This window comes from Microcebus murinus, chromosome 5, assembly GCF_040939455.1.
Source record: "Microcebus murinus isolate Inina chromosome 5, M.murinus_Inina_mat1.0, whole genome shotgun sequence".
Lineage (NCBI taxonomy): Eukaryota > Metazoa > Chordata > Mammalia > Primates > Cheirogaleidae > Microcebus > Microcebus murinus.
This window is the reverse complement of record NC_134108.1, coordinates 41,265,005-41,290,757: the sequence shown is the minus strand read 5'-3', so window position 1 is coordinate 41,290,757 and position 25,753 is coordinate 41,265,005. Positions and strand designations below refer to the sequence as shown.

The 25,753-nt window shown below is 32.9% G+C and overlaps 2 protein-coding genes across 5 annotated transcripts in view; one reads left to right on the top strand and one right to left on the bottom strand.

Moving 5' to 3' along the window:
- CEP85L (centrosomal protein 85L) overlaps window positions 1-25,753 on the bottom strand; it is a 127,145-nt gene that overhangs the window by 70,380 nt on the left and 31,012 nt on the right. For all 4 annotated transcript variants that reach the window (XM_012739129.3, XM_012739130.3, XM_012739126.3 and 1 more), the window contains one exon: window positions 24,142-24,929. In XM_012739129.3, coding sequence (XP_012594583.1) covers window positions 24,142-24,855 — 714 coding nt within the window. In that variant the 5' untranslated portion in view covers window positions 24,856-24,929. The remainder of the gene's footprint in view (window positions 1-24,141; window positions 24,930-25,753) is intronic.
- Window positions 6,909-20,013, top strand: PLN (phospholamban). Its single transcript, XM_012739133.3, has 2 exons — window positions 6,909-6,998; window positions 17,365-20,013. The coding sequence occupies exon 2, from the start codon at window positions 17,462-17,464 to the stop codon at window positions 17,618-17,620; it is 159 nt and encodes a 52-aa protein (XP_012594587.1). The 5' UTR covers window positions 6,909-6,998; window positions 17,365-17,461; the 3' UTR covers window positions 17,621-20,013.

Sequence of the window (25,753 nt, the reverse complement as noted above, 5' to 3'; positions counted from 1 at the left end):
GAACATAAAACAGGAGCAGGTTGATTGCTGACACTAATTTGTTTTTTTAATACCCACAGTCTAGTTCATCGCCTGGCCCATAGCACGCAAAAAGAGGATAAATAGCTAGAATTCCCTAGGTATGTTTCTCAGCCTTCAAAAAAAATCCAAAACTATTTCCAACAGCACAGACAGGTATTTAATTAGCATACTGTAATAGTAATTATGGCAGTGGTTCCTTTCCCAGTTTAGTCTGTATCATGATAAATTGGGTCTTATTATTTTGTACCCCTTGATACTCAGCATAACACCTGACAATGTTTGTTAAATACCAACTGACTTAAAAATTTGGAGATTTCTACAGGTTACCCTCCCACAAATTATCTGTACTTAAAATCTCTATTACCATTTTCATAGCAATGACACAAGTAATAGCAGAAAATATCTATACTTTAAAAATTATAGTTCAAAGATCAGTACACAAACTTAGGTTTGAATAAAAATCAGTCTTTCAGGCCCTTGAGGTCTAGCCTCATTTTTGTCAGATCCAGGGAAACTGACTAATCTGCACTAGCCAGGGCAACAGAGCAAGACTCTGTCTCAAAAAAAAGACAGACAGACAGACAGAAAGACAGAAAGAAGAGAAGACAAGAGAAGACGAGACGAGACAAGAAGAGAAGAATGATCAGTGTCTATTCATGAAGTTTATGGCAAAGAAAATAAATCCACATTTAAAAATACATAAAGTCCCCTTCCAATTTCTGATTTATCTGACTTTTCTGAGTTATAAGAGATACTCATTACTTATATAATTAATAACCAAGGACAAACAAAACAGAGCTCCCTACCTATTTCAGAATAATGAAAGAGTTCCAAAAGAACAAGAAAGTGGAAAAGATTTCAGATATAAGAAATAAAACATAACGGCAGAGTTGTCAAACTGTTACAGTGGGAATAGATGACAATGGCCAGATCAGGAAAGAGCTTTTATGTAATGCTGTAAAAGTATGAGTTTTAATCCTGAAGGAGAATGAAAAGTTCTCAGCATATGAGTGACAATAAAATTTGCACTTGAGAAAGCCAACTTGGATTGCAGGGTGAAGACTGAGTAGGAAAGCATCACAGCAAAAGATAGAAAACTAGTTAATATATACACTTCTACAAAAGTTCAGAGAGCTGATGAATCTATGAGAACAAAGATTTATATTTGGTAATTTGCATTTGATTTCTTAATGTATAGGAAATCTGGCAGAAGACTAATAAAGGATGAACCTCAAATTTCCATTTTGTAGCAAAGTAAGTAATAGTGCCACAACAAAGCCTGGGAATGCAAGGGGCTCAAGGACTGAGGTATCGAGTCCAAAGATAATGAATTCAATGTGTGCAGGGTAACACTAAAATTACTATACAACAACCATTGAACTTCGGTTTAATGGAACCATCTTAACAATGGAACAGCATCATAGTCTATAGAAATTAAAGCAAGCATCTAGAGGCCTGAAGGATAGTTTTTGTTGCTGTTAAATTTATTTTGTGGTGTTGCCCTTTCTTATTTTGGCTTTGGTTCTATCAGCTTCCTTTGTATAAAATGATGTAGTTTTCTTAGAAGTCACACTGCTTTTTACTGTATGTGTTCATCTGACTATCAATTCTGAATTTCCTTGTTCTGGTGTTATCTTACACTCATTCTGAACTTCTAAATGTTAAATATTTCATTTCCATATTACTTGTATACCAATAAACAACAAATTCCTTGAAGCCACATAGCATGCTATAGCATTTCTATCACTTAGAATGTGTTTCATAAAATTTCCAAAAACTGTACAAATCTACTTGAGCCCTTTTCTTAATCTGTCTGGTCTCTTGATGTCAATATTCTTCTCCATCTCTAATTGGGATATTTAATAAGGAAAGAGATTCTGTCTAGAATTCAGACATTTATGAAAAAATATTTGGGCCTTAAGGTAACTGGAAAATTAGCTCTAAAAGTGAACCTATCTCCCCTGAAAAGAACTTAAGGTTTACAGGTTACTTTAGTATTGGTGAGTAACTCCTATTTTCTCTTCCTGACTGCCCTAGGGAGGAAATTCCCATCCTCTCAGTCTCACTCAGATCACTATTCTCATTCTCATTTTTGTTTAGATGTTTATTCAACAAATCTTTCCTTAAGAAGCTTTAAAATTTAAGGCAATAATTCTCAAACCCTCAAGTACCTTCAAGATTTCAGTAAAATGAATGTTCCTTCTGTGTGTCTAGGAGGGCTAACCTTTGAAAAAAAAAAAACAACCAAAAACCTTCCTATTCATTCAAGGCCAAGTGCAATGGCTCACACCTGTATCCTAGCACTCTGGGAGGCCAAGGTGGGAGGACTGCTGGAGCTCAGAAGTTCAAGACCAGCCTGAGCAAGAAGCAAGACCCCATCCCTACTATAATAAAATAAAAAAGTTAACTGAGTGTGGTGCCACATGTTTGTAGTCCCAGCTACTCGGGAGGCTGAGGCAGCAGGACTGCTTGAGCCCAGGAGTTTCAGGTTGCAGTGAGCTATGATGATGTCACTGCACTCTACACAGGACAACAGAGAGAGACTCTGCCTCAAAAAAAAAAAAAAAAAAAAAAAAAAAAATTCAAAGCTTACATTTTATTATATATCTGTCTAAATATTAAAATACTTTAATTTAGTCACCACTTAAATTAACTTTTTGTCAAAAAAAGTTTGCAGAAAATCTTTGCCCCTGACATATCACTAAAAATTGGAGTTTATATAATACGCAATGTAAAAGATTACATACTTCATGATATCCTCTACATAAAGTTAATAAAAAATACTTTTGAGGAACACATTTTAAAATGCCACAAAATTATAAAAAGAAAAACAAAGAAACAAATCCCAAATTCAGTCAAAACTGGAGAAATACTAAATTTCATTTAGAGCTTAGTAAAAATAAAGATGTAATTGTTTTCCTTTATCCAAGTTCAAAGACCCTTCAACTCTACCCATGGATGGTAGGTTAAGAATTCATCTTCTAAAGGAAAAGAGAGAGTAAGTACTAACACTAAATAAACTTATTATCATAAATGGAGCTACAGCCCATTCTACTATCACAGGAATGGAAAAACAAGCACCATATGTACTCACCATCAAATTGGTACTAACTGATCAACACTTATATGCACATATGGTAGTAACATTCATGGGGTGTCAGGCAGGTGAGAGGGGGAAGAGGGGACGGTTATACTCATACCTAATGGGTATGGTGCACACTGTTTGGGGGATGGGCACACTTGTAGCTCTGACTCAGGCAGGGCAAAGGCAATATATGAAAGCTAAACATTTGTGCCCCTGTAATATTATGAAATTTAAAAAAAAATTTTAATCAATAAATATCAGTTTTAAAAAAACACTAAATGTGTTGCAGCATCCCTGATAATCACTACACACACTTCATGTCATTAAACTCTCACAATACCATTCCACAGATCAGTCAGTTTAGAGAGGTTATTTGTATAAGGTCACATGGTCAAAAATGGATACAAACTATAGTGTGACTCCACATAAGATTCTAACAAAGCACCTCTAAAAACTTTTCCGGCTTCTAGCTAAGGAATTGTTTAAGAACACTTTACTAATTATATTGTAACTCATGAATGTTCTTATTAAACAACTTTTTGTTTCAACATCAGGTTAAAACTATAATCAAATGCAACACTTCCTAGAGTTACATATGGAATAATTATTAGTATAACAGCAGCAGCTACCCCAAAGGAAAAGGGTGAACATAGAAGCTCCCCACACTTGTACAAATTTAAAAGGTAAATTTCTGACTTCATTTTCCAACTATGTCACAGTTGTTTGTATCCTTCTAAGGTGTGCATATGCCTATGTATGCTTTTTCCCCCATTCATAAAACTTTTATTTCACTTACATAAACTTAATACATGTTCTTAACAATTATGCTTGGATTGTTCATAACATTTTCCTAAGACTATAAACAGAGCTAGCCATCATCTCAAGTTATTTCCCTGATATCTATTTTCACATTAAATGCATATTAGGCAAGTATCAAAAAAAAATCACAAAAGCAAAAACCCTAAAACTTAAATATGTGGGTTTTTTAATTTTTGTTTTACTGATCTGCTTGATACATCTCCACTTGATATACAGATATCAAGTAATTCATTTGTACTGCATCTTTTTACTTTTACACACACTTGTTCTTAAGATGCCTAAAATATTTAAATACAAATAAAATGAATGCAGAAAAAAAAAAAGAAAGCAAACCATAACTTTACAAATAATGGAATGTGAACCATTTTTGCCTTTATCCAGAGTAAACTGGGTCACAACTTTGTCTAAAGGAACACTTCTGCAATTGTAGTCTAATGTTAAGCACATTGAGATTGAGTATTTCACAGATATGGTTTAACACGTGGTATCCAAGAAATATCTGTTTCTGCCACAGCCTTGTAAGTGCTCCAAACCTTAAAGTGCCCATAATAACTACACCTGTGACTAGAACCAATTATCCCTTTTATTCCCCACCAGGACAAACTGAAACGTAGACAGTACTCTGTGCTTAGACATGGGAGCAGTTTTAACACCGGCCCTTGTGAAGCCACAACGTACAAAAAGTACTATGCCAAACATTTGTAACATGTATAAAAATTCCACATCTCCATACTCGCCACCACAAGATGAAAACAGGTAATTCCTTAAATGCTAACTGGCTCTACTCCCCTAATATTAAACAGAAAAACCACATGGAAAATAAGAAATTCAAATACAAATATGCCATACAATATGCCATTATGTATGGCATAATACAAATATGCCATAAATCTATTGGTGGGACAGCATGGAAGACAAATGGTATACTGTGTAAATTTTAGAATGAGGCAGACAAAAGTTGGAAGGCCAGCTTATTAGGTAAACTTGTAAACATATTAGATAACTAGGGACTATTTTCTTCTATATATTTTAAACTATAGCAGTTTCTGAGTTTATCCAGCTAAGTATCACTAATTCTATTTTCTTAGAACAAAAAGTTCTCAGAACAATGACCTATATCCCCTAAACTTCATTTTCAAATGAATGTGTAACTGGCAGACAAAATTAACAGAGACTTTCTAAAAATAGTAAGTCTTCAATAATTCTTCTATTCTATCTTTAAAATTTCTTAGTTAATATATGTTACTCTATGAAAGGTATATCCAAATTATGATTTTTTTCCCCACAATAAGCCAATATATCAAAAATTATAACTAAACAGATCTGGAATTGAAGCCTCAGCCTGTCCTTTAGCAGCTATGTTCTTTGACAAATGACTATAAACTTCTTTAGATTTCTAGGTTTCATATTGTTAGTCATTGGCAACTGATAATCATAAGAAATTCTCATTATGTAAGGATTGAAATAAAAATGGTTGTAGAGCACTAAGCAAAGTATAAAACATTATTCATGCAATTTCCTTAATTTGGGGTTTACTTTTAAGTTATAAATTTTCCCTTAGTAATGTTCACAGAGGGTCTTTGCTAAAATACTGTTTTTTAGTTAGTTTTAGCTGATTCTTTAAATAACAAAAGATTTGCTTGAGAGAAGGATTTTATCTTTCTTTGGAAGGAGCCAAGATCATCTCCATTTAAGGACACAGAAGCAGCTGCTGCTACACATTTTAGTTACCCATGAAGAAAGTGAGGTGGGCCTAGTTCACTCTTATATAAGCATTTAAAAATTAAAACTTATAAATAACTACTCCAAAATTAAAGAATTAAGAATTAGAATTTGCAACTGTGACGATTTAAGTAAATCTAATATATAAAACAACAAATTAGAAAAATAGAAAACAGGAATATGATGCCTGGCTTTTCAAAATGATTCTTTTTCCAGTTCCACTGTAAGATAAATTGGTCTAAGAAGTTCAAAATATCATCCTACTTACTTAAATATCATTTATATAGTAATTTTCAGGGAAGCATCTGCTGGATTAAATGAAGCACATCCCTTTAGGACCACCATACAATTTAAATTTCAACAAATGCGAACCTATGTCAATAAAGCCTCATTAACTAAGATACGCCTGATTAGTAATCTACAATTATTTTTTTTTTACTAGAAAGTTGTCCTTGATACTGTGCCAGCTTATTAAATAATTAGTAAGATATAATAATTTAATGTGGCTGTTAAATCTTAAAGACTTAAAATTGATATATTGCTTTTTTTTGCAGTGATACATATCAGTTTAAATATGGGAATTACAATTCACAAATATATTGTTAAACTGCTAACTGAAGAAAACATAAATGAATTAAATACATTTATTAGTTTTCACTTTATAAGGTAAAGGTGATTTTTTAAAACCAAATGCAGTTATTAGACTGGTTTTCTCATACACACTCCCTCCTCCATACACACCTATATAGATACAAGAAACAAAAACAAAATAAGAAGAGAAAAAGTATAAAATTTGATTCTGTGAAAATGTTTAATTATTGTCTTGCTAGAAACCAACATGAAGAAGCTGCAGTATTAAAGCAACAGAAGCAACATTCAAGGAAAGTTGTTTCACTTACACCAGTATTATTCTCATTCTATTAAAATTTCTATTATAATTATTTTAGCTCTTTATCACCATAATATACAATTATCTTTAAGCCTGAGATGCATGAATCTTTAATGAGAGCTTTCTACCAACCCATATTTACTTTTTGCATTTATCTGCCATATATGTTTTAAAATTAAAAACAAAAAATGAAGTACAAAGTGTTAATGACCTTTCCATACCAAAAGTAAGATAAATGAAGTTCTACAGTTTGGTTGTGATAAGACTAAGACTATGACTAGCCAATCATAACATCTGAATTCCTGTGTGACATCATAAGACCTCCCTAGAACACTTTTTCTCCTCCACCTACTGCAACTGTTCCCATAAACCTGGTAACAAGAGTCAGAAAACTTCCCAGCTAAACGCAAATAGACTTCACACAATCCAATACTCTATATTGTGATGATCGCAGCAGCTAAGGTAAGAAATAGATCTCTCTAATTTTGGTAATTCTTACTTTTCTATAATTCAAATTTACAAAACTTTTAAGAGAGTTAATTATACTTTGTAAATTTCAGTTCAAAGTTAATAAAATGTTTAATATGACAAATTAATTTTTACATAAATGCTTAATCTGTTTAATTACAGTAAGAATGAGACTTAACGTTGAAATGGAAAGGGTCACATTCATCTTTGATCCTGGTTATTGGTTTGTCATTTTAATTTAACTGTCACTTTTATTTTGCTTTTCAAATGAGAATTTCTGACAATTAAAAAAATCTTCCAATTATGTTACCATATTTGGTGGTAGTGGTGGTTTAATATTTCCACACAAAAACAATGACAATTTTGTTCTCTATTACTCTGCTAAGAAAGAGTGCAAAAGAGAGCTGTGTATTTACATATAGAATAACATGAATAGTCATGTGACTACATCATGTATATTATCAACATACCTATTCCAACATTATCACTATGATTCCTTATAGTGAATATTAATAAGATAAAATTTAAGAATATATAATACAAACTACTTTTTAAATGCTCTTGAGGATTTTTCCTGTTTATAAAATCCAGTCAACTTTTAATAAACACTTCTAAAAATTCTATGCTTTTAATAAATTTAGTTGCTTATATTAAATTGAATACTATATCATAAAGAAGTTTGGAAATTTTAAAACATTTGTCATAAATACATATAAAAGTCTTTCTAATGTTACAGAATAATAATTTGACATTTAAGAGACATTATTTTGGCACATAAATATTTCTAAATATCTCTTTTGAGCAAATTTAATAAAATGAATATTTATTCTGCCTATTAATTAATATACCTTTGGAACGTTATTATCCTCTGGTGTACTCAGTTTCTTCTCCTGAATTTAGAATGAAAAAAAGAAAGAAAAGGAAAAAAAATGCCCAGGAATGGCTATATGGCAATAAATTTTATGACTTCTATGCAAATTCTACTATATTCTTTATGTTATAATCCTCAATTTAATAAATGAAATGTTTCTTCATCCTTATACCTCTGTCAAGGCATAAAGAAAACTACATAGATTTTATTTCCTTAATTTTCCTATTTTTATATTTATGCTAAAATAAAATTTACCTCTAAAATTCTCAATCACTATGATAGATGTTCACTATAAATAAGAACTTTGTAATTCCATAAGCAGCTTTCCTTAAGACATATGAAAACATTTCTAATTTTTATCTACCACTAAAGCACTCTAACTGCCTCTCAACATCTTTATATTCACAAAATATTTTTCCTTTTGATATTATATAAGTCATTCAGTACAGGTATTGTTATATGCATATTTGTGCATTTTTATTGAAATACCTATCCAATTACATTCTCACACTTCAAATGAAGTGTTCATGAATTGTTTCTTTGTACCAGAATTTCACCATATCATTTATTGCTCCAAAAAGTATACAACTTCTAAAAAGAGCAGAAATTCTATTAAAGTTATCTTTAGCTAACTAGTATGTCCAGATTAATAGACATTACATTAGCTACAGTGACTGTTGTTCAAATTTCAAAAAAATGTCATAGTGCCAGATGTTATGTCCCAACTAGTTCATCTCTCCCTTAAAGTGACATTGTCTTTCTTTATAAAGACATGGTTTAAAACTAAGTGCTCAAAAAAGTGTTAGATGAAGTCAAATGGAAGAAATGTGAAAGATGTTTAAATCATGAAACATTAAGTCTTAAATGTGAAAGAACTAGAGTATTTGCTTTACTAAGAGGAATCACATCACTGCCATTTCCTAAAACTCAAATATCAAAACTATTTTAATAGTACTTTAGTAAACATAAGGAAAATAATTACATCTGGGCTATATATGAATACATATTATTTCTTAATCTCACTAATTAAGTAAAGACAGGAGAATTTTGCACAAATAAAATAGTACAAGAAAATAAAATTTTAATGTATTTAAAATGCTATATAATGTATAAACTATGTAATATATTAAAATTTTAATTGAAAAATTATAAATTACCTCTCTAAATTAGATATATTTATTTCCAATCCTAGAAATAAGGAGGGTAAATTAAAACTTCATTCTTAATTCTTAAAGAACAATTTTCTAAATGTACTATATACATAAATATTTCATTTGATCCTCTTAATTCCCTATATGTTTGATACTGCATCTCTATTTCACAATTTGGGAAACAGATACAAAAAGGTCAAATATTGCCCAAGGTCACAGAGCTAGAAAATAGGGAAACCTTGGCAAGAGCCTAGGTTTTGTGGCTTTAAACCACAGGGACATCCTATATTCTGATCAACATGGCTTAAAAACAAATCAGGACATTGGAAAACCAATATATATTAAAAATCCTCACATACTGTAAATGGTACTCCACAAGGCAAATCTAGAGAATACAAACTTCTATTTTAATTTAAAACCATGCCATTTCATTTGAAGTTAATTGATACATCAAGCATTATATCCTTAATAGCCTAAGTGATATTCTAATCACTTTCAATACCAAGAATATAAATTATTAGATGTCCTTATTAAGCAATATATTCTAAAAGGCAAAATTCCAAGTAATCATACAGACTTTAAAAAACAATAACATACCACAATCAATCAAACTGAAGTTTCCTTTTATTTGTTTCATTGTTAAAATACTTATGCCTTCACTCTATTCAGCCTCAACAACCCAAATCTAGGTTAGTATCTCCTCAAAACTTTTCACAAAAACCCCACTTTGGTACTTTATTCCATAGTTCCATATTAAATCCTTAGAATTCCTCAATTTAATTTCTCTCTCCCTTGTCCTACCCTTTAAATATCCAACCCCATTTGTTTTGAGGTACTTGAATCTTGTTTATTATTGATGCTATGAAAATCACTAACTTTCATCTAAACTGTGAATTAACACAGTGCTGATCACACTGGCAAAGTATATAAATCTGAATGTTGGGAATCAAGAAAATAATCCTTCTAAATTACAGTGGAATAAATCAGATAAGATTAGTCTCTTTGTACATTTCAGAAATAGTGTACCAATGTTCTTACCCTACCTAATTTTGAAGCATGTTTTAGCAAATGAACACATAAAAATGAATCTGGAATTATAGCGACACCTCAGTATACTCACAGTCAACTGAGGACCTCTAGTGGTTTTGAAAAGGTACTCCATCTTTAGGGCTTTCAAACAATGAACAATTCACTCACATTAATGGGGGTATATTTATTAAGAGCACACATTTTTCCTTAAGAGTTTACCAACACTCCCTTCCTACATCCTCTTCCAATAAAAACAAAAGGAATCTGATCCCAACTCCTATAGGGTTAAAAAGAGTATTTTAATTACAAATAAATTTTAAAGTATTGTTTCAACATTTGAAATACTAAACAGTAATGAAAACAAACCTACAAACAAAATAGCAACAGCAATGTGCCAACTTCACAGAGAAAATCTCTCCATGCTGTTGTTTAATGAATTCGTCTCAAGGCAAAGCTTTAAACCAAGGGAAACATTTCATTATAGGGTCAATTTAGGAGTGAGAATACATTGATTTTTAAGTGCATACAATTCTTTCCATAACCAGGAAGAAGCAGCTTGAAGATTCTTCAAACAGCCAGTCTGGACTAACAAAGCTCTGGAATGTTGCTGCCACAAAGTAACTTCAAATATAACTTCCAAGTTTAGTATTAGGCAATCTCAAAAGGAAATGATTCTACCAGAGTGAATTTTTATAAGCCAACAGATTGATCATAAATCTAATGATGAACTGTCCTAATTTATTACAAGTCAAAAAAAGATGCATACACAACCACTTCTGGCTTATATGTGGTAATGGCAGCAAGTAGTAGGAAAAAAAAAAAATAAAACATCAAACAATCCTAACACAGACAAGTCCTGTTTATTCAAATTCAATTTACAGAGAATTCTAATCTTCTGAACCAATTAAATGGGAAAAAATTTAAAAATAATGTCAGACTGTAGTCTTCAATGTTTATTACTTGAATTAACTAGCAAAATATTCCCAAGTTCACTGAAAGAACAAATTTGAAAATTCTATATTCCACAATTAGATAAAGAATCTCAGGTATTTATTATTTCAACATAAGGAATAGCCCCCCAAAATTAAAGTTTGACAAGTTTTTCAAGGCATATTAAATTATAGGTGGGGATTCCTGCTCAGCATATACAACATGATTAAAGTATCAATTGTCTAGCAAGTCATAAAGCAGGCCACAAAAAATTCTCAAGTCTATTACAGTTCCTTTTAAACAAGAATGCATCTGATATTATGTTGGTAAAATAGGATGTACTGCAGACAAAGTAAGGATTCTTGAAGGAGTTTATATATAGTACCTTCCATCCAACATGTTGCCTAACCTAGTACATGTTTTGGAGTTGCCTATGGTTTTTCTCTTTCCTTCTTCCACCTAACCAAAAAAAAAAAAAAATTATATATATATATATATATATATATATATATATATATATATATATATATTATCTTGAATTTGTTTTTTAAATTTCCAGTGTTACCGTCTTTGAGGAAAAGAGCACAACCAAAAGCTTTATAAATCCAAAAAGAATAGTAAAGAGTTCTTTACTCTTTATTCTTCTCATCCCTCTAAAAAATAGAGTAATCATGGATTCCACAGACATACAAGATACTTTATGAGTACTTTTCTGCCTCTCACCTGCAACTCAAGAGACAAGGATCTGGCATTTCCACAACCAAACTCCTATCAATCAACTTTCATATTTTCAATATTTTGATTCTAGTCTCTGATGATTTAACTTTTAAATTCATCTGTAAATGTATACTCCCCCTGTGCCAAAACAACCAATTTACATATACTGTCATCCTTTTAATAAGGTGTGTGTGGGGGGGGGGACAGTGGGGAGTTAACTTCAGTCTCCATGGCTGTTTAGGCCAGATGCAAGATCAGAGCATGCCAACACAATATATTTCTGATTGGACTAAAAGAATGATCTAGTCTGGGCACAGTGCCTCCCATCTGTAATCCTAGCACTTTGGGAGGTCAAGGTAGGAGGATCATTTGAGGCTTGGAGTTCCAAGACCAGCCTGAGTAACACAGCGAGACCCTGCCTCTACAAAAAATAGAAAAAGTAGCTGGGCTTGGTGGCACATACCTGTAGTCCCAGGTACTAGGGATGCTGAGGCAGTAGGATCGCTTGAGCCCTGGAGTTTGAGGCTGCAGTGAACTATGATGATGCCACTGCAATCTACCCCAAGCAAGAGAGCAAGACCCACTCCACCCTCAAAAAAAAGAATGCTCTAGGCCGGGCGAGGTGGCTCACGCCTGTAATCCTAGCATTCTGGGAGGCCGAGGCGGGCGGATTGCTCGAGGTCAGGAGTTCAAAACCAGCCTGAGCGAGACCCCGTCTCTACCATAAAAATAGAAAGAAATTAATTGGCCAACTAATGTATATAATATAAAAATCAGCCGGGCATGGTGGCGCATGCCTGTAGTCCCAGCTACTCGGGAGACTGAGGCAGGAGGATCGCTTGAGCCCAGGAGTTTGAGGTTGCTGTGAGCGAGGCTGACACCACGGCACTCACTCTAGCCTAGGCAAGAAAGCGAGACTCTGTCTCAAAAAAAAAAAAAAAAAAAAAAGAATGCTCTAAAAATATCAGATAACATGAAAATAAAATTAAACTATTTTCTGTGCTTCCCATCAAATTTACTCTATTAAACCGGTTGGCAATAAGAAATTTATAAAAAGAAAAGACTGCAGGTCTTCTAAATTCATAGGGTGGTTGTCAGTGGAGACAGAAAAAAGAATGATAAACACCTGACAACCATGCCATAAATTATAATGTAGTAAAGGTCGGTAATAGACAACTTCAAAAATAAGATTGTGCTATTCTCACACAAAGCTTTTCAACTTCCAACATATGACAGGAAGCCCCATATTCTATGGATGAAATCTGTCTTAATTATTATGATAGAAAGTTTGGAAGTTCGGCAGAATTAGGACTCAACACATTTCAGATTATACCACTGTAAAATAAATTGAGCCCAATAAATTAAATGCATTTTAGCATGTAAAGCAGATTTGTTTTCGGTTTTAGTGTAAGACTAAAAAGTAACTACAAATCACTTTAGGATTATGACATATTTCTAAGTTTGACAAGAAACAGGACACTATCTTTGGTCATCTCCTTTACACTCTATTTAAAATAGTTTCCAAGAACAAATTCTCCTTTTTCAGTAACAGTTAGCTATTGCAGTTTTATGAGATCACCTTTAAAGTACGTTAATTATACGTTCAACAGTAGAGAGCTCATCTCTTTTGGGCATGCCTCTTTGTATTTCACAAACACCAAATATCCATTTGTACAAAGCCTATTTCAGATTAATGTTGTGTTAATCAGGAGACCATGAATTTAGGTAAATCTTCTGAGCCTCATTTTCCTTATCTGTGATAGGAAGAGACTTGAGAAGAATATTAGAGTTTATGCATTCAACATCAAACTCTCGTTATTCTAACCAGTTAACCTGTTAATCACAGCACTATCTTTGATCATTAACAATTTTCTAAAATTTTCACTCAAAAAATTCCCTTATTCAACTTTATTGATTTATTCAAATGGTACCAATTTATGCCCTACATACTAGGATACAAAATGAACACGTTTCTTTACTCATACTAAGAAGTCTCACTGGGGACACAGACACGTAAATTGAAATTATAACACCATCTGATAGATATCCTGATATAAGCAGCACTAAAGCCCTACTAAAAACCAGTAGAGGTGATAACAAATTCTACCTAAATGACTTATGAAAGGTTTTATTGGAAGTGATATTTAAATTGGGCCTCTAAGCTGAAATTTGCTTGGCAGAGAATCAAAAGGTAGAGGCGGGCGGAGTGAGGCATTCCAGGCAGAGACAGAACAACATGTGCAAAGGACAAAATCATAAAAGGGAATAGAGTATTTATGGAAAGCTGACATGTTTCATGAGACTGAAGTACCATTCATCAGTGTCAGGGTAGAGGATGAGTCCTATATATGCTTTGTGATAAACTCGTGGCCATCTCCCTCCTTTTCCATGTTTTACCTCAAAATAATGTTTAAAACTCAGATCTTTTAAGACTATTTAAGCTCTGAAACCTCTACAAAAATGTAAGTTCAAATAGAAATTACCAATGTTAATGCTTATTCTTTTCTTAACTGTTACTCAGATTAATACAATGCAACTAGGCAAATACATAAAGGAATAAAGAAAATTTTCCCATAATTTTCCAACAGTATAAATTGACTAGATCTATAAGCAAATATAAGCAAAAGCAACTTAAATGATGCATCATCTTAAAGAACAAGAGAAAAATCTGTTATTTCTATAGTGTTTTATCTGAAGAATTCAAATAAAAGTAATTAAATTAAATATATACCAGCCAGGCACAGTGGCCCATGCCTGTAATCCCAACACTTTGCGAGGTAGAGGCAGATGCAGGAGAGGATCACTTGAGCCCTGGGGTTCTGGGTTACAGTAAGCTATTATCGTGTAACTGCACTCTAGCCTGGGCAATAGAGTGAGACCTGTCTCTTAAAATAATAAACAAACAAACACATACCAAGTTTAAGCTGCCATTTTCTAAGTAAGGAACATTATAGATAAATTAAGTAACAACCTTTAGCCACCTGTTTGAACAATAAAGAATACACACTAGAGAAATATAAGGTGCTTCTAATTCATTAAAAAAATGAGGTTTGATGTAAGTTGGCTGTTTGGAACTCTTTGCTGCAGGCCAATATTATGAAAGAGGACAGAGTCCCAGGTCAAATGATATAGCCCAATCTATAATACAATTCAAAATATAAGAAAGCTAAGTTGAAATACTGAAACCTACAGAATCTAAACACCATTTATTTACTACATGGTTTCTTTGTAAAGTAAATATCAAGCTCTAACTGGTCATGCCTGACACATATCTTCCCCCCTTTCACATATTTTCAGTACTCTCCTTTGCTCTCTTCTTCACTTGTCTCTCTCAGGAAAGGGCTGACAGGTTGAGATGGGCTTTTAAGGGATGTATAAAGACTAGGTAGAAAAAGAAATTTGGCAGCTGGGGTAGGGTAACAATATCTTGATTAATAATATATCAACAAATGATAATAGTGATTATCTCTGGACAGTTAAATTATGAGGTTTTTTTTACTCTATTCTTAATTTTTCTTATTTTAAAATTCATACAGAAGTGTTCTGATTTAAAATGAAATATCCCCAAGTGTCAATAGCCATTATCTCTAGCTATTAACAATGTATGGTCAATATATGGTTAATTTTTAATCTATATCTAATTTTTCTATAATGATATTTGTTATGTTTTTATTTTGTTTTGTTTATTAGTTATCAAAGCTTAGGCTCCACAGGCAGCAGTAGCTTGTGGGAGCTCTGAAAGAAGGCAAGATGGAAACCACTGCTCTTGAGCACAGGTCGTCTATAAATAGAAACTGCCTGTAATAAATAGTAAAATAAGATAACAATTACTATGCCTTCCAAGCCTGAAGTCTTCAACACTTAGTATCAAAGCTTGTTAAATGTTATTTAAAATAATATTCTACAAAGCTATAAAATCATAATAAGGAATGACAAACAATTTGAATTTATATTTCCAGTAAAACACTTTTTATTTAACTATTTTATTTTGGACCAAAATTAAGATCCAGTAAATAATCTGTTATATGCATTTTTTTTTTTTAACATAGCTGTAGAAAATGAAATGCATTTCTTTTTTATAAGATTGGCTCTGCAGCTATTAATACACTAAATGTTCACACCAATTATGTCTAGAGAGGAATAGACTTAAAGAAACTATATGTAAGAACTTTGCCCCAAACAAGGTGCACCCTAAACCAAATATAGCAGGTCCTCGAATAACACCTTTCCTTCAACATCGTTTCACTGCAACAGTGTAACTGTCTGTGTGAAGTTTGCACTGTTCTCCCGTAGCTCTGTATGGGTTTTCTCTGGGTACTCCTATTTCCTCCCACATCATAAAGGTGTGCATGTTAGGTGAACTGGTGTGTTTAAAGTATCCCAGTGTGAGTGAATGTGGGTGTGTGTTGAGTGTGCCCTGAGACAGGATGGCAGCCTGTCCAAGGCCGGTTCCTGACTGGCACCATGAGCTGCCAGGAAAGGCTCCAGCCATCTGTGACCCTGAGCTAGAATAAGTGGGTTGGGAAATGAATAGATGAATAAAAATTATTGTCAAATAAAAATTTGTGAAGTCTATGATAATCACACAAACGCACAACAATAAATGAGGCAGTATGAAAGCCCTCAGTGAGCTAGCCATTTCTATTGTTTTTGATCTGCATGGAGATCAGATTCCTGACAATTTTCACTTTGCAAACATTTATTCCTTGAATTAACCGACCACCAATACAGCTGCTGTCACTCACTGATTCACCAAAAATTGGGTAAATATCTTTATTAATCTTTCTTACATATATAGCTCCCATTTATTTCAATGTTTAATATTAGAAGCACGTAGTCAGGTACAGTGGCTCATGCTTGCAATCCTAGCACTTTGGGCGACTGAGGTGGAAGGATTGCTTGAGGCCAGGAGTTTGAAATCAGCCCAGGCAACACAGCGAGACCGTGTCTCTACAAAAATTTTTTTAAATTAGCCAAGCATGGTGGTGCTCACCTGTACTACTATCTAGTGGTGAAGCTGAGGCAGGAGAACTTCCTGAGCCCAGGAGTTTGAGGTTGCAGTGAGCAATGACTGTGCTACTGCACTCCAGACTAGGCAGCAGTGCAAGATCCTATCTCAAACAAAGAGAAAAAAAAATCTATCTCCTTGAGTGTGAGTGTGTGTGTGTGTGTGTGTGTGTGTGTGTAGCATCTTGGATCTTTATTTGGAAGTTTAGTGATGTTTTTGTGACCAAATATATGCCACAGGGACTTAATTCTCATTTAATATCAATTAGCCTAGGGTAAAACTGGTTTCCTTATACTTGGTTTTACTTAAAGACACAATTTCTAAGAACCCATCAATGATATTAAATGAAGACTTACTATAACACTTCTAGTCATTTTGGGAGAAGATGACAAAGACTGACGTTACAACATTCCAAACACAACACAAATGAGACTGCCATGGTGTACTACACAGAAAAGGACAAAGAGACACATGTAGAAACACATGCACATATACAAACACACACACACACACACACACAGACTATAGAGACATTTGATGTTCTGAATACAGTAGTGCTGAAGAAGATGAATTCATGCAAAATTTCTCAGAGTACCTGTTCAGAGAATACGATACACACAGGACTCTAATCCATTTACTCTTTTTACATTCCAGGCCACCTAAAAGAAGACAGTTATCTCACGTTTGGCTGCCAGCTTTTTATCTCTCTCTTGATCATTTAAAACTTCAGACTTCCTGCCTTCCTGGTGTCATGGAGAAAGTCCAATACCTCACTCGTTCTGCTATAAGAAGAGCCTCAAATATTGAAATGCCTCAACAAGCACGTCAAAATTTCCAGAACCTATTTATCAATTTCTGTCTCATTTTAATATGCCTCTTGCTGATCTGCATCATCGTGATGCTTCTCTGAAGTTCTGCTGCAACCTCCAGATCTGCAATTTACCACATCAGCTTAAAATCTGTCATCCCATGAAGAGGGGGAAAACAATACTGTATAATAGGACACTTCCAGAGTAGAAGAATTTCTTTGTGAAAAAGTCAAGATTAGAGTAAAACAAATTGTTAGCAAATGTATCCATCTGCTGGATCTTGTAAACATGGAAAGGGCTTTATTTTCAAAAATTAATAACTTTAAAATGACTATAAGTATGTAAAATGTAACTCTTGATTTATTTCCTCAACATGATTTATAAATTTCTATCCCAAATCTTTTCTAAAGATGAAATAGGAGTTTAGTTTTAAAACTGCACTGGTAACAAGTTCAGTTCATATATAAAGCATTAGCTTCACTCTTTGAGGAAAATATAATTTATATTACATTGTAAAAGCTTCTTTGAAACTTAGTATTTTTCAAGTCTTCAACAAGTATCAAAATAATAATTCTAATGAAGTGTCACTATTCAAAATAGCACACTGACTCCTCACATGTGTTATCTTTAGTATTATTATTATACAAAACTCTTTTATAGTAACTCTTTATCAGAACCTACATTCTAATATAGAAATTGGTATTGCTTTTCTATACCATATTAACATTTTAAAAGTTTACAAGAATCAGGTAGGGAAAATGCCATACTCTTGTATAAATAAAATTTCTCTTAAGTAATGATTTCAATGAATTATAGAATTCTAGTACATGTAAGTAAACCATAAATCTGTTCTCTCTAGGACATTATGATTAACAGATGAGAACTGGTGGTTAATTTAATATCTGACAGTGTGATAGCCATAATTACTAATATAATAATAGAACAGGTCGAACCTTCATTTAAGGCACTGTAGATGATTATCTGAGCTAGAGTACTTAACTTGTCATATTATATTTTTGGAGTCATGAAATCTTAAAACTTCAGTATGACTTTATAGGTTGTCTTCTATTCCAACCTCATACTCAATGTAGGCATGGAAAAGAATAAAAGATTTCTAATTACTGAAAAATATACTATTTCAAGCATTTTAAAAATAAAAATATGAATTCTTTCTCCAAATACTAATTCTTAGATTTTATTTTGAAATCAACTTTTTATACTATTATTTATATAGTTGACCCTTGAACAACATGGGGGTTAAGGAGCATTGACAATCCATGTATAACTTGACTGACTCCCTAAAAACTTAACTACAAATAGCCTGGTGTTGACCAGATGCCTTACCAATAACATACACAGTCAATTAACACATATTTTGTATGTTAAATGTATTACGTACTGTTTTCTTACAATAAAGCAAGCCAGAGAAAGAAAAACGTTACTAAGAAGATCATAAGGAAAAGAAAGTATGTTTACTATTCATTAAGTGGAAGTGATCATCATAAAAGTCTTCATCCTCGTTGTCTTCACATTGAGTAGGCCAAGGAGGAGGAAGATAAGAGGTTTGTCTTGCTACCTCACAGATGGCAAAGGAAGGAAAAAATCCACATATAAGTGGATCCTAACAGTTCATACCTGTTGTTCAAGGGTCAACTGTAGTAGAATATACTATTTTCCTTTATCTATCAACCAGATGATAAACACTTATTTTGTAGGCTACTCTACCAAACTAGATTATACATCTGGGAATCGTAATCCATAATTATTTTCTTTCTGAATACATTTTTAGTTTCCCCTCTGATCATTTCAAAACATCTTCTAACAACTCGTAAAATGATAAAAGTAAAAATTAGTGCTGGAAAATATATTCACCAAGCTTTGATAATTTAAGTTGACCCAAGTTTAAAATTAAAACTAAAATAGTTTACACCTATACTGTATAATCTAACAATTCTAATTTCAGTTCAAGACATGTAACTAATATAGCAATTATTAAAGGAGTAGAGAATGTGTAATTAACCATATCTTCTAAAATATGATTACTAAAAGAATATGAAATAGTCAATATTGACGTTGGTTTCTAACACAAGTATTGCTAACTAAATAGTGAAGGTGACACTGCTTTTAAGTATTCTGAATCCCTAAGAGGTAACAGAAATGGGGAGGGGAAGGGAGTCTGGTTCATAGATAGCTGAAGAACAGAGGCAAAGGGATTTCTTAAGTGAAGCCTCACCTACAGATGAGATCCCTAATAACAACCAGAAAGCTTATAAATAACAAATGATATACTCACTCCACTATTCTCAGTAAATTAACCAATAAGTATTCATGTTCTATAATTAACTACACTGATATTAAAAACTGAAAGTTTTGAACTAGTAAGTCCTATTCTTTTCATCACATTGTTCATTACAACATTAACTTCAAACTATTAACTGTGATGTTGTGGGCTTTTCCTCAGTAAAACAGAAATAAAGAATTTTTTTGTTCTTCATTATGTCCTTGATAGAAATTAAAATCTTACACTGTGAAGATTATAGAATATAACTCAGATTATGATACAGAACAGAAAACCTATTCTTTAAATTAAACTTATTTATTCTATCATGATGTGTAAAAAATAAGACATATGGGCCGGGTGTGGTGGCTCACGCCTGTAATCCTAGCACTTTGGGAGGCCGAGGCGGGCGGATTGCTCAAGGTCAGGAGTTCGAAACTAGCCTGAGCGAGACCCCGTCTCTACCAAAAATAGAAATAAATTAATTGACCAACTAAAAATATATATACAAAAAATTAGCCGGGCATGGGGGCGCATGCCTGTAGTCCCAGCTACTCGGGAGGCTGAGGCAGTAGGATCGCTGAGCCCCGGAGACTGAGGTTGCTGTGAGCCAGGCTGACGCCACGGCACTCGGCACTCACTCTAGCCTGGGCAACAAAGTGAGACTCTGTCTCAAAAAAAAAAAAAAAAAAAAAAAAAAGACTAAGACATATGAAAACAATGTATTTTAAAATTTTAAATACTAAATGTTCAAATACTTTCTACTATGGAATGAATTCTAATTTTAATTTACAGGGTACTAAAAAACAACTAATTTTTAAATGTTTAATGTCGCCCTTTATATTTTAATTGGTTAAAAATGTTTTGTTTAATGCAAACCATCAAAATTATCTACATTAAAATGAATGTTCTTCTTCAATTCAGTTAAATTATAATATACTTATGATTGACACTGACTATAAAATATTCTAATTATAAATAGTTTTGATTTTGTAGGGGTCATTTTTGGTGACTTTTTTCCAAATAAAATAAAATCAAAACTTCCTAGTCTAGACACAAGAGGGCAGTCTAGACACAAGAGGGCAGACCTATATAAAGTAATGAATTTGCTACTACCTATCTAGACACTACTTATCCTTTGATTATTTTTGAGTCTTCTGGCAAAGTGGGAATGTAATAAATTTTCTAAAAAGATCTTCTCTGCCACTAAGTAATAGCACACTTTAAAACGTCTAGAAATTACATGCTAATATTATATAGAAAAGTTGACAGATGAAAAAGTCAAACATATTATAACATATAAAAATATATATATAAATCATTTATATACTTTATATATTTTTTAACTACCAAAGGAATATGTCATATCCTATCTAAGATAGAGTGTCATAGTGTCCACATCTTTGATACTGTTATCTCAAATAGTAAAAAAATTAAAGACAAAATAGGTGACATTTTAAAATAAGAATAAAAATATTAAAACTATTTCTTTTCAGAGGACGTAATAGAATACATAAAACACTCCCAAGTTAGACATAAAATTTTCATTCTTACTTCATGTTAGACAAAAACAAAGTTATTTAATTTAAGTCATTTTATCAATTTTTTTATTTCTGTAAGAGAAAATTTTTAGTAAAATATGTTGAAATCATTAGGTGCCCTACCTTGATTAAAATACTTTTATAATTTAAATAGGCATGAAATTTAATCTCCTCTTTTTAATGACTAGAACCCAGAGTTTAGAAACACTCTAAGGAATGTAAGAGAAAAAAGGATAAATAACTTTGTCAATAAAGAGAGCAGTACTTCACCACTGTCTGGGAGATCCACTGTGGGCTTATAAGAATCTAATGGATATTGCTGTCAGGTGTAGAAGTACACATCCATTCCACCCCCTCCAAAAAAGGCAACACAAGGGGGACATGGAAAGGGAGCATTCTTCCCAAAGACTTTGTTTTTTTCTTCTGTCACAGTCTATAGACTCAGAAAGCTTATGGGGGTGGGGGGACAGGAGATAGAGGTATGATAGATTACAGAGGAAAAAAACAAAGACTAGTGGTGGACATTGCACATGGAGCCCTATATCCTGATTATCTGAGGGCATAATTCACAAAGTAAAATGCTTCAGAGAACTACACTACCAGCACTCTAGATGATCAAGGAACATCACCACGCACATAAGACTCTATGGCTGGCTCAATATAATTACTCTGGACTGAGTCCTAAAAATAGCAAAACTTCCATGTTAAAATTAACTTTGGGGAGGAGAGGGGAAGGAGGTTATAAGGATCAAATGAAATAAACCACTCTAAGAGCTACAAAGCTCTATATAAATCTATATATTAGATCATAACTTTTGGCCAAATTCCTAAGTTGTAAAAAAAAAAAGTTTTTTCTCATGGTTAGAGTTTAGCAGTTATGCTTAAAAATCACAATTTATCAGATGAGCTGATCCATATTAAGGTTCTTCTCTTTATGTAAAAGTTATATTAACAGGAAGTCAAGATTTCAAAGAGACTTTTAATAAACAACTATGATGACAGCTTTTAAAACAGATTACTTGGTGGCTCCAAGGAGAAGGTATTTAAGAACTTTTTTCTGCAGTAGTCCAAGAAGGAAATTAGAAGGGAAGCAGTCATTTAATGATTACAACTGAAGTGTCTAGTTTTCCTCACCTGGCTTCATCTTTCCAAAATTTAAAAGCAGTATAATGAGACCATTCCCAATATGATTAATCAAGAAGTAAGGCTTTCCAGGGATACGTGCAAATTTTGTCCATTAGTAGCCTTCTCCCTTACCACACACTAGGAAGAAAATTTAAAAATAAAATTTTCTCTGCAATGTACTTCCAACCCCATATCCTCTCTGCTTCAACATTAGGGAAAATCTTGTTTAAGGTACATCAAAACAAAATGAAAGGAGTGAATTAGTGCTCACTCCTTCAAATTTTCCCAATTTTCTCAGTTATCTTTCTCACATACCTGCTTCGCCTTGGAATAAGTATACTTAGCCCTCCTGAACAGCTCCAATTCTGTATAAAGACATTAGCTGGAGAAACAACTGTCTGATCCCTGTTCTCATATAAATCACAAGCATTTAAAAAACTAAAATGTGATAGTATTTGAAAAATTAGGTTTCCTATCTTTCAATCACTTGAACTGATAAATCACAAATAAATTTGTAATCCAATCATAATGATCTCCTGTTTTGGTTATGTGGTTTAAAAATATATAATAAGATTATAAGAACTGTGTCTAAAGCAAGAATAAAGAAGGTACATGGGATATGTTAACGGTTCTCCTATGAATGTAGCACATTAGGCTGTATGTATGTTTTGAGACTGCACTCAAGATTTGTGAGGTTTCTGGATGAGTGATCTCCTTATTGTTTCATAGATTATATTCTTTTATTCTTTATTAATTTTCATTAGTAATTTAATGAATAGTAATTTAAATGAATAGTAATTTAATGAATAGTAATTTAATGAATAGTAATTTAAATAGTAATTTTTTACTCTAGGGAAATTCTATCATTTTTGTTCAAAATAATTTGTTTCAGAAAATTCTGATAAATAAAAAATGAATGACAAGATTTTTGTCAGAAAATTGGTTTCTTTGTTAAAATAAGCTGTAGAAAATTATCTTGGAATAGAAACATTTCCAGATTAAGAAATTCATACATTTACATGTTATTCCCTAGGGCTATTAAGAGCTATATTCTATTTTTATTTATATATGGTATCAACATAAAGTGCTTACTTTAAACTGTTTAACAAATAAATCTTGATACCCAATTTAATTTTTTAAACAAGCACATCTGATTTATAAACCTCAATACATTTTCAATGATTATAAAAATTTTACAAATGACTGTAGTTTCCCTTTCTCATTTTATAGATGAAGAAACTGAGGCCCAGAGAAAGTACTGACAAGTCAAGAATCATCCAGCTTCTAAATCTTACAGAACCAGAAACAAAATCCAAGATCTCATACCCTCAAGTTAATGCTCTATTATACTATGTAAGCTTTTAGGTTTTGTTTACAAGTTTCTTTAGATTGAATAAATTTTGCTTTCTTTATTTTTATGCCCATTTAACAAATGAAAAGGAAAGACCAAGTTAGATATAAAGTTTTAAGTTTTTCATGTTAATTAGTCTCAAATGCTTTGTAAATTTTGTTTACCAACACAACACTTTAAGTTTATAATATTTCTGCTTATTAACTTATAGAGGAAAGGAAAAGCAAAACAATGTGACTGTGGACACTGTCATATGCTTACTGCAAGTGTACGACTGTACTCATAACATCCACTAGAGGGAAGCAAAGATTAAATTTTGAGCTTTACCTGCATTGGTGTTTCACTTCCTGGTCGAAACTCTTCAATTTGCTGCTGTTGCCAAGGAGCTAAACTGTAAGAGTCCTCTGTAGTTCTACCTTCCAAAGGGTTTGTCCGCAATTGTTCTGTAAGCCACATCTGAGTCCTCACAGAAGGCTGAATGGGAACTCCATCTACTGCCTGTTGACCAAGCATTAAATATTTTGGAGATTCAAAACTCTCTGATTTCGCCATAATGGGCTTGCTTTCAGGTAAGGCACTATATGTCATGTCTAAGGTTTGTCTCCTAAGAGCAGAGGAAGAGGTTTTAAAGTCCTCTTTGCTGCAGCTCTCAAATTTATACTTGCAGTCCAGAGTTGATGACCGTTTTTTATTTATTTCCTTGTCCTCTAACTTAAGCATCTCCATACTATCATGTAAACAGCTAGACCCAACTGTCCTTCGTTGTGATATTAAAGCCTTGCCCCTCCCTGTTTTTTCCAAACCATTCCTCGACTCCTGTGTGTGTGCAGTGCCACCCTGGCTGCAGTTATCTGGGGCAATGAGTTTGGATAAAGATGCCCATTTCCGAAGGGGTCGGAAGTCCTTCATGTCTAGTGATGAGTCCTGCTCCCCCCTACTGTGGCTTCCCAATGTCTGCATGAGGCTTGTACTCCATGGTGAGCCATCTGATGTCAAGGATTCCCTATGTTTGGAAATTGAAGCGCTGGAATTAGACGGCATCACATGAGCAGTAGGAAGAGTAATCAATGATCGACTAGGCTTAAAAGATAATGTGCCACTTGAAGTTGAATGATCTGGAAAGAGAAAAGATTGCCAAATTAGTTATAATTAAAAGACGAAATAGAATGAGGTAAAATATGAAATGCAGCACAAATTTTTCAGAGGTACTTCCTCAAAATGAGGAATTATTATTATTCCTTCAGGTTTATCTGAAAAAAGTCAAATATGCTTTCAAACATTATTTTCTAAATATGAATACATAATAAAGATATGCCCTTTTACTATCTATTATACTTATAGATGAAAAATGATTCGAAAACAGGTTTATATCTACCCGATTTAATCAAAGTATTGTGCCTTTAAAAGAAAAAGAATCCATCTCCCTATTGAGAGGTCTTAGTCATAGTCCAGCACTGAAGTCTCAGAAATAACTCTATCTGAAAATGGTATTTTTCAGTGTATTTCCTGAACTGTGGAAATCAATGCCAAAGGTGAACATTTCAGCACCTCCACAAAATATTCAAATTAGAAATATTAGTAAAGGAGCTCCTGCAATAATAGAAAATAATCAGAAAGATTCTAGAAATATATTTGCAGAGAAAGAGAAGTTCCTAAGCTTCCAGTCTTGCTTAATGGCATCATCAATGATATATATCCCAAGCTAGAATTTTGGAGTCTACTTTGATTCCTATCTTCTTCTTTACATTTATTATATCCTAAAGTTGTAAATTTTTACTTCCAAAATGGCTGAAAATCTATCATAGGTCATGCCCTCACATCATACTAGTCTATACTCAGAAATAGTTTTAATAGGCTCTATAAAAGACCAAAAGATAAATAAGAGCTTCCATATTCATTGAGCTTATTACCATCATATTTGCCAAATTAAAACCAAAGA

Coding starts and splice junctions, on each gene's coding strand:
- PLN (XM_012739133.3), top strand. CDS start 17,462: ATGGAGAAAGTCCAATACCTCACTCGTTCTGCTATAAGAAGAGCCTCA.